This window comes from Vigna radiata, chromosome 7 (genome assembly GCF_000741045.1).
Source record: "Vigna radiata var. radiata cultivar VC1973A chromosome 7, Vradiata_ver6, whole genome shotgun sequence".
Lineage (NCBI taxonomy): Eukaryota > Viridiplantae > Streptophyta > Magnoliopsida > Fabales > Fabaceae > Vigna > Vigna radiata.
Window position 1 is genome coordinate 43,060,065 of NC_028357.1, and position 11,020 is coordinate 43,071,084.

Consider the following 11,020-nt stretch of genomic DNA (forward strand, 5'->3'; position numbering starts at 1 on the left):
CTAGTAAGTAATACGTGGCTATTAAGTAGGTAGGTGCAGAATGTTCTCCTTTCTCAAGAAAAGAATAATTAAATAATAGGTGAATAGTGAAAGTTTTTAAAAAGTGTGTTCACATCTCCATGAAATCACAGTTATTGCTATGTGAGGATTGCAGTTCAAGAAATTAAAGTCCACTTCAAAACATCATACCCATGCATTCTTCCATTAAGAACTACTTTTGTTATATTATTTTATGTAATTATGAACCTGAAACGTCCCAAGAACACTGCTGTCAAATAAAAGGTCTCTGACACATACCATTAAAGTGGGGAACAGTATTCAAGACACCGTTATTTATCACCAACAGATAAAAAATTACACTATTTTATACTTATTATTATAACGTTAAAAGGAAACTTTGCTGCACTTATTTTTCTCTTCAATTTTTTATTTTTCTATATTTATGTTATCATTTATTTTTGAGTCAGTCAACGAACCCTGGATAGCGTGCGTGAGATAGTATTTTTCTTTTATAAACAAAAAGTTGCAGACAAAATTTGGTTCGTTTGACTTTTGAGCCTCAACCACTATTGACACAGCACTTTTAAACATTGTTATAGACGAGTTTGGCACTGTAATTTGACTGATTTAGAAGTTGCAATATTAGTCTTAGCAGACACATATAACAATTAATGAAGAAAAGGAACAAGCCTGTTATATAGATTTTCTAGATACAATCTTAAAGATATTGAAGAAAAAATTGAAAAAGACAAATATATTCTGAAGAATAATTTCTAAATCTTTGGGACTCGTTGTAACAATGAGAGACTTGAAATGAACCTTATCACTAAATGCTTGCGCCCCTTATACAATTAATAATACACCAGGGAATCCATATAATGCTGCATATGTATCTGTTATGAAAGATGAAGATATAATCATGGAAGCGTGTCACACCCAAAAGAGTCACGCCACTCCAGCATTTGAAGAGTGGCTGCATAATGTGACAATGCTCCAACCACCACAAGAGCATGAAAAATTTGGTGGCTGTGACCTGCCAAATCGAACCAGCCTGGCTTCCATCTTTCGGGTATTCTTGTCACATAGAATAAGGTCCCTGTCAAGTAAGATAATGCCATGCCACTTTCATATGCTAAGGTAATATTGCGTCTGGGATTGGTCCAATTCACAAAGCATGCATGGATTGCAGGCACAATGCCGAAAAGTCCCATTGAGCAGAACAACATGGCACGAAATGAACGGTATTTGCTGGTGGAAAGTGTTGGGGAGAGCATTGTTGCGATGGTGAACACTCCCATGGCTGTGATCCCAGCAAGATACATGATTTGCCAGTGAGGCTCACAAAGGAAAACGTAGTAAATTTGAGGGAAAAAGGAGGTGATGATCATCACAACTATTCCTACATAGTCCAGTCGCCACAGGAACATGTTCAAGTTGTGGGAGTGGCAACAGAAGAGGTGGCACATGCTGCTAGAGAAGAGGCAGAACATTGAACCACCTAGGAAAACAAAGAATGGCCACCTTGCTATAACCAATGCTGTCGATTGAAGTTCGACTGTCAAAGGCATTTCATTATTTAAATCAAACAGTACCGTTGTACCCTGCAGTTTCATCGTACAATGTCATTTTTCATGATATGAACTAAATACCATATATTGTTTGGTTATTCAATACGATGGATGATTTTGATTATGTGTTGAATATTGATTTCAGCGGAAACTGTTTTAGATAACTCCAACGTTGGATAATTAACAGTGAATTCTATTGTTAACTTGCTTTCAGAAAGAAAATATTTATATATTCGAAATCAATTTTGTTAATTTTCATTGCTAGTGACAGGGTGTGTTTATCTGTTTCTAATGTGGTCATAGCTCACGTACCAGAAGCAAATCTTTGATGTTATGAGAGACATTTTTTTCCGCATTTGAAGAAAAAGACCTGCAAAAGATGAACATGAGAAATTAGTTGGGTTCTGGTAAGATCTATCATACTAGTAGTAGCTAGGTAGTTCACCTAATATAAATTCCTAAGCACGATGGCTAATATGAAACGACAAAAGTGGTTAGAATTTATTCTAACTTATAAATTGAATGATGGAGAAAGGCAATTTCCTAAGTATCCTCATTCTAGTTAAACTACCTCTCAAAGTGTACATCAACGGCACGATTTTCTGGGCTTAAATTTAAGAAAAAGCGTTTAACTTCACGGGACTGGTTTGAAGTATACAAAAATGATAAAATAAGAAAAAAAAAGTATATATTTACTCGTTCAAAAATACAAAGGTATGAACTCTACCAAAACTTTTCCGGAAGAAAGTCTTAAATGTTATAAAGTTGTGATAATAAATTATGTATTTGATAATCAAGTGTGTTCAAGAAACAATTCCATCCCTGTGCCTGGTTTGAGTGTGAGACAACTGATACAAAAACTCTGTTCCAATATTTAAAGTAATTCTCTTGCATAATTAAAGCAACTAGATTCCCAGATTTAGTTTGTTTATTCAAAATTTCAATCAGCAGCAGGTGCTGGCAACATGCTGACATGTGTTTTCTTTTACACGAGAAAGGAACTGCTGAAATCACAACCGACAATGGACAACTAGATTTCATGTTTTCTGTTACATGACAGAAAAACTTAGGTTGTTGCCGTCATAACACAAACCACAACCCAAGGAAGAAAAAAACAAAAAACGGTTGTAGAATAACCTGGTTAGGAGTTGCAAAAGATCCACCACACGAGGCTTCATCAAATTGGCGAGAGTCAACCCAAGAAAGAGTAAAAACCCAATGAAATGGCTGAAACAGAAGAACCCCACAAACAAGAACGTTAGTTAGACATCATAAAATAAAATTTAAAAAAAAAAAAGAAGAGAGAGAGAGAGAAAAAGAAGGGATTTTGTTGATTACGTCCAAACATTTATGGTCTCGTTGTGCCAGCGAAAGAGGCTGAAGAGAGCTTGTTTGAAGGGCCAATTGACCCTGTAATAACGCAGAATGTATTCGTTGTCTTTCATGTAGTCCGGCAGCTCCCAAAACGACAGGAGAGGGTAGCGTTTTGGTCTGTGACGGTCGCAGAGGTTCTTCTTCATGGTCTGTTTGGACTGTGTAAAAGAGAAGGTTTCATCAGTTTCTTTGGGTTTGCGCTTGACGACGCATTTGGTGTGAGTAGTACTGTTCATCTGTCTCTGGAAGGAAGGTTGAGGTATATGATATGATACGATGATGAATGGTTGTTGAAGACTAGTGTGAGATGAGATGAGATGAAAGGCAACGATGGATGAGAATGTAAATGGTGGTTGCGTGGCTAAACGTTGATGCAGTAATGGAGGCTGCACAACTGCACCAACTGCAGCATTTAAGGAGAGCCTGAGTCTGTCTCCGTAAGCTTTGCCACTATTATGTGGGGTTTGTTAAGACTTATAAACCCATGCACACACACTTATTTTATATATATATATATATATTATCGATTGCATTATTGTTTATGAATTTCATTTCTCAAGTCAATATCTAAATTCGGAAACTTAGGTCACTGGTAAATCATCTACCAACTTTCATCTTGTGGTGGAGTATGGGCTACACCTATCGTTTCTTTTAATTTAACCATACCAATAAATCATAAATCGTAAATCCAATTTTCCCAAACTCGTTTCACATGATTTGGTGGAGTACACAAGATCTTAAAGTGATGTCTTGTTAATGGAAAACTAAGAGAGACTATCTTTCTTACAAGAGTTCTTTTACTTCTATTGTTGAAATTCTTAAATTTTATGCTTTTGAGTTATCCTTAATTGGATAGTCCAATTTTATATTGTTTATGGTACTTTGCTTTATGTCTAAAATGTTGTAATAAGTTGTATATTTAGTAGTTTATAGTTGATACTAAGCAATGACAACAATTGCGTGCAATTAACTTTATGTATTTCTATTTTTATATCCAGTTAATTTTTTATTTAATGTGAAATGCATCGAATGTGGTTTAAATAAAAAGGTGAAAAGGTTTATACTTTTAACTTAATCCAGTGAATATGAATTAAAAAATAAAAATGATTTGATTCTTAAATGTTTACTTAAATTTATTTCTGAGAAATTCTCTTAACTTTGAAATAAAACTTCAACTAGCTCACACGAAAGAAAGAAAATAAGCAATCAATAAACTCTAAGTACGGTTTATGACTTAAAATGTCCACATTATTCGTACATGGAGAATAAAGGTGTTTAATGTTATTTTGTTTAAGAAGTGATTAAGAAATGTTGATACGTTATTTCTAGTTTTTCGTCTTTTATTAATAAGTAAGTTATAAAAAATCAATTATTTCCTACATGTGAAAGACATCCGTAATATTCTTAATATTCAAAATACATGTGGTGTGACAAGCATTCCACCTATGTTAGTATAGGCTGATGATTCGTAATGTTGTGTCGATATGAATGTAATTTGGTCGAAATCGCTTTTTCATTACAAACATCTTACCAATGTTAAAATTTTCTTAGTAACACATTTCAGTCTTAGTTATTTCTTCAGCAAAAGTGACACTTTAGGAGAAAATAATATGAATATTAAAATTATATATATATATATATATATAGTTAATTATTTTTTATACTTAATACTAATAGTTGTAAAACTCATATCCTTTTTATGCAAGTTAAACATTTCTATTTAAGTTTCTGTCTTTCTCATCTTTCTTAAATTTTTACTATAACTTTCATCCTTTTCAAAATTAATGAGTTAATGAACCTAATTCTATCTGAACAAATTTTTATGAATATATTTTTATAATGAATGTATATGGATTTATTTTGTTATAACAATAATGTTAATTTCATATAGCTTTAATTTATTGTGTAGTACTTGATTTATTGCAATACTAAATTGAACTTTGTATTACATACTTGGCTGCAAAATGTGTTGTTTTGACTGAAGTTAAATGATGATTTAATATATGTTACAAATTTTCTAGAAGATTATTTCTAAGAATTTAATCCTAAAAATTGTTTAAAAAAATAGTTTTAACGATATTAAATTTTTTAAAAGAGTGTGAGAAAATAAAATGAAATAGCAATATACTTTTTACTCTATATCTTGTTACTAAAATTAACTTTCATTTTCATATTTAAAAAAAAAACATTTTTCCGTTATTTATTTTGGAATTTGAGTTAATATTATTCAAAAGTGTTATATTTTTATTTTGAAACATAATATTAAACCTTACTCAGTCATTAAATTAATCTCTGTCAAAATCATGGAAGTGGTCATATGTTAGAATAGAGAACAGTGTCAAATGTGAATTTCACAAGCAATTGAAAAAAGTGTTTTAGTAAGTGTATTGCATGTGATAAATATTTATTTTATATGTAGCTAACATTTACAATAAAGATATATCTTTTTAATCATAAACCGTAGTGTAGAATTTTAATGAATAATTTAAGTTTATGTTAAATTATTAATTTTATTATTATTATTATCTCAAAATCTCGATAATAACTCATTTAGATGTTATAAATAAAAGTGGAATTCTAGAGATACAATTCAATTAATTAGTTAATTAATTTTATATAAAATATGTAATTTGAAATAGTTAAGTGGTTACTGCCGTCACGCTCTAATGTCTAAATCTAATTAAAAGAACATAGAAAAAAAAATTGAACAGAAATAGTTAATATATGGAATATAAGTTAAAAGAGTTTAGAAACTGTATGAGATGAATATATGGTTAAAGTTTCCTTATCTCAATATAATTAATCGTATTAGTTTAAGGCGATAAAAAATAAAAAGAATATTTAATTTAAGAGGGAGTATTCTACTATAGTTACCTGTGACAATGTGGAAATACCCATAATATGGAAATATAAGTTACTAATTTGGGTATGGATGATGTGTAATAGATTACGTGAGGTGATTACGTGAGGTGGTTGTTTGAATTCCTTGATTGTTGAGAGTTGGGAGAGAAGAAAGATTATTCTTCCACCTACTAATTACGGCATTTAAATGGGTGTTAGTGTCAATTCTGAGCATCGCATCTACATCATAGTACTCATACTACCTTTTCATCTACCAATAAACATAATAAACCTTACATCTTGCCTTATGCTCTCTCATTTTTTTGGCTATCTATAAGACAACCAATTGGTTTATCTTAATATATATCTTCTTCGTTTATGATATTTGGATCTCAAATATAAGATAAGGAAGTACTTTATCTTATAAGACAACTTATTTTATGTGACCCTTTTGCAAAAAATTATTTAATCAATGTATTAATATTTGTATACTGTAGAGGATTCATCGGTCGAGTTTGGAAGACTGATTTGATTAAGAAAGTTAATTAATCCTATTAATTACTATAGTGAATGTGAATATACAAAACTAATGAGTAATTGGTGAGTTTTATTAACTAAAAATATATGGTATTAATAGATGATTAATGAGTTTGACGATTATGAAACCTATAAATACTAGATTAATATTTAGGTAAAGAAAGCTTTTGACAAATTCACACTGAAACCTCTTTAAGAAATATATATAACTTGAGTATGATCCAACCATCCATCGAAAAAAATATGAAGAAATTGAACAATTAGAATTAAATGAAAAGGGAAAGAGAACGATCAATGGAACAGCAAGAAAGAAAGAATGATCGACTTCGGATTCTTTTTGATACCATGAAAGAATGGGATTATGATATGTATGAATTATTGAAGTTAATATAAAAGTTTTATATGGAGCAAAATATGAAAATAAAAAAAGATTTTGAATGTTTAGTATTTAGAATGAAAGGGAAGGAAGGTCGGTAGTTGCAGCATTATAGAAGCACATGCTCTGATAAGGACAGTTTATGAAATTCATATTATTATTGAATTTGTCGGTTTTCTTAGGCTCTTCGCTCAAACCGTAATTGACCTACAAATTACATGGAATTAAAAAATACCCTAAACTGGTTTTCATATTGCTCCCAATTCCACTGTTTCAATCAATTAAACTCTTATACTTTCTACTAAAACTAATCCTCTTCAATAAATATAAAAAAATAGAAAAAGGTAGATAGAATATGGATGGGGGAATGAGGGTGTAATTGAAGAGAAGTAGATTGAGGTTAGTTGTTGGCATTAATTCACTGAATAATGAAAGCCTTAATACAATGATTATGATTAGGCGACAGTTGGCTCACTCTCACCACCTATTACAAAATACGCACGCTACCATAAATTGCATTACATTTCATTTCCCCTGCATTTTCGTCAAAACGTTAAATTAATTAATTAGCACCAATATTTGACATCAAATTCCACGTCCCTTTCTGGCCCAAAGTTTATTTATGTAATCTAACCATATCATTCCTTCGCTATAAATTTACATCCACGTCTTTCATTGTTGAAGATCAAATTTAAATATATCAATATTTTCATATAAAATCATAATAAATGATATTTAAATTGTCTTTCTCAGTAAATTTGATTTAAATATTTTTAAAAAAAGTCAAGTAATTAAAATAAATTTCACTGTCGTATTTAATTTAATTAAGCCTGGATAAACAGTATACATATATCTTATTTAATTGTCCTCCATATACATAGATTGATTTTGAAGATCAAGGTATATGAAATTATGGCATTTATTTATTACCTAATATACTTGGTATACTATTGTACCTGGACAATTTAAACGTACCTTAAAGTTACATTATATTTGTACATTAATAAAATTATTACGATAACCATGTAAAAGGCTTCAGTTGAATACAAAGGTTAAAAAGAAATACTCTTTTAACAATACTAATGGGTTATCGGATCGAGTACAGTGCTTACCCGTAATATGAAAAAAAAAGAATTATCCACTATCCGTTCACTATTCACACATATACTTGTTTAAAAAAATTATTAAAACATTTTAAAATATGTGAATATTCATAAATATTTCAAAATATATATTTTTATAAATTATTAAAATAAAATTACAAAAAAATATAAAATATACTATAAATTTAATTTCAATTAAATTTAATCTTATAAATATAAATTAATTTTAATTTTAATTAAATTTAATGTAAATTAGATTTTATTTTTATTTTTTACAAATAATATAATACTCATACTAAACAAGTATTAAAATATATATATTATTCGCAATATATATATATATATATATATATATATACGGGGTTTGCTAACTTGCGTACGCCTGTTTTTCAGTTGGTATATTTTAGCAATGTACCGGTTTCAGTAGACAAAAATACCTTTATATCATGAATTCTAAGTTTTAAGGTTAAGGGCATTTTAATAATTTTCATTCTCAAAATTAAAAAAATAAAAAAAAAAATCCCAATCCCTTATTCACATCTCTCATTCCTCTCAACCTTTCTCTTTCATCTCTTTCACTCCAACATTTTCTCTCTTTCACTCCAACATTTTCTGTCATCCCTACACTAGCCCTAATTGAAAAAAATCTAACACTTGTCTTATTTTAATAATTTTCATTCTCAAAATTAAAAAAAAAAAAAAAAAAACCCAAACCCTTACTCACCTCTTTCATTCCTCTCAACTCTTTCTCCTTCATCTCTCTCACTCAACACATTTCCTCTGTCATATCTGCACTAGCTCTAACTAAAAAAACACTAATTATTAAATAAAATGGTTAGAGAAAAAAATATTTACAAAAATAAAAAAATTAAAGCACCTAATTTTTTCTTTATATAATTATAAATAAAATTTCAAGATTTAGAATTTTTATTGTTTGATTTTATAATTGAGAATTTTATTATATTTTGATTTGTTTTTTTCTTTAGTAAAGGAAAACAAGTTAATGAATTTCTACCAAAAAAAAATTAAATGATTATGTAGCAATGTTACTTAGTAGTCTCAGAATGTAAAGAAATGTAAAGGAAGGATGCTCATAAGTCTTGGTGCAAGTTGTGCCCGTCGGCTGTTATATATATATAGTGAAGATAATGAAATTAAAAAGATTTTGAATGAACTTTTTTCGAAATGTGAATATGACTCAACTCTTTACAAAAGTAAATCGTTTAATAATGAATGTTTTTTTAGTTAGGGCTAGTGTAAAGATGACAGAAAAAATGTTTGAGTGAGAGAGATGAAGGAGAAAGGGTTGAGAGGAATGAAGGAGGTGAGTAAGGGTTTGGGGTTTTCTTTTTTTAGTTTTGAGAATGAAAATTATTAAAATAAGGCTAGTGTTTCTGATTTTTTTCAATTAGAGCTAGAGTATGAATGACAGAGAAAATGTTGAAGTGAAAGAGATGAAAGAGAAATGGTTGAGAGGAATGAGAGTGATGGGTAAGGGTTTGCGAGTTTATTTTTTTAATTTTTGAGAATAAAAATTATTAAAATACCCTTAACCTTAAAACTTAGAATTCATGATATATAGGAGTATTTTTGTCTATTGAAACTCGATACACATTGCTAAAATGTACCAACTGAACAACAAGCGTACACAAATTAGCAAACCCATATATATATATATACCAATTATTTATCGTAAATTTAATTCACAAATACGATGGACGCATATTTTTTTCTATCGAATATCAAATTCATGGATGGTTTCCCTAAAACTCACTTCAAGAACAAAATTTCATCATTCTCCAACACCTAATGTCATATATGTCTTTCTATCACTTATGAGTGGGAAACTTTAACTATATACAATTTTATTTATTACTCTTTTTTCATTTTAAAGATGATTTAATATCACTTATTATAATTTTATTTACTTGTAAATCGAATTTCTATTTTATAGAAATTAGAAAAAAAATACTCTATCGCCTATTTTAAACTTGATTGCTTCCTGAAAAAGTAATTAAAGTTATTATAAAGTTCAAATTTTACGAGCAAATGTAACTTCAAAAATTAGTAAAGAAATTACTACACGTTTTCATGTTTGTTTATGTATACATGTTAAATCAATTTACTTCTTCCATCTTCTATCGAAAGTTAATTTGAACAATCTTGGAATAAAAAATCAATTTCTATATTTTATATGATTAAAAAATGTAAGACTTTGGTTGAAGATGAATTGAAATAATTTGTATTATTTCCAAAATGATTTTAAATTCTGAGAGTATTATAATGTTGGAAACTTTGCTTTATTTAAAACTAGAGATATTAATATTTTATATTCTACTAAAATATATATGTTTGTGTGTTGAAATTGATTCGTTGTTTATAAAATATTACTGTCAATAATTATAATGATTTCCAGCACTAATCAGTTTAAAAGTAAATTATCAAAATCTTATTTTAAATTAATTACGTTAAACTATGGGTTGGACGAATTTACATTTTATATATTGGGTAAAATATTAAAAATACTTCATAAAATTTGAATAAGATATTTATACAAATCAGAAAAATATTGAGAATAGGCTAATCATATATATCAAACAAAATTTTAATTAGTTTCTCCTAAGCTTTCAAATTTTCTAGACATGATTATGACTATAATTACATTACTTCATTAAATTAATTCTTAAACAAGGGCACAAAAAGTACCTCTGAAATTACAAATAACGTATACATTTCAATTAAACATAGGCCAGATTAAATTAACTATTTTGTTCAAAAGTAAATTAGTGGAATCTTGCTATTTTATAAAATAAACATGTACTAAAGCAGGGGACAAAATGGGTTAAGCATCTCATATTTATGATTTTGAAATATTATTTAGTTACTTCTACAAAAAAAAGAAGGGAGGTTTTGTTTTCAGACGAAATTGGGCGTTATTCGAGCATCATCAAACGTCATAAAACTTTAAAACAAGTAAGGAAAATACAACAGAATAATAAATGAATAGGCCACTTACCTCGGGAACCAAATTGCTTGCGCCCCATGAAAAAAACAAAGTGTCATTGACACCCTAGGCACTACAGCTTGTTCCCGTGGAAACCACAAAGAAGTCTGCACCGCGATCTTTACTGACATGAATTCCTACATTCCTGGTTCTTGAATCGTTTTGATTTTTAACTTGCTATTTTTTTTTATATATATAGATTTGTGTACGCCAAAAG

The 11,020-nt window shown here is 29.0% G+C and overlaps 1 protein-coding gene across 1 annotated transcript; it reads right to left on the reverse strand.

Moving 5' to 3' along the window:
• Positions 1-672: 672 nt before the first annotated feature.
• On the reverse strand, positions 673-3,424 carry LOC106765871 (heptahelical transmembrane protein 1). The gene is made up of 4 exons (XM_014650640.2): positions 2,907-3,424; positions 2,706-2,795; positions 1,881-1,938; positions 673-1,601 (listed from the first exon to the last, which is right to left on the reverse strand). Exons 1-4 carry the CDS (start codon positions 3,176-3,178, stop codon positions 918-920), a joined length of 1,104 nt encoding a protein of 367 aa, XP_014506126.1. The 5' UTR covers positions 3,179-3,424; the 3' UTR covers positions 673-917.
• Positions 3,425-11,020: the final 7,596 nt, after the last annotated feature.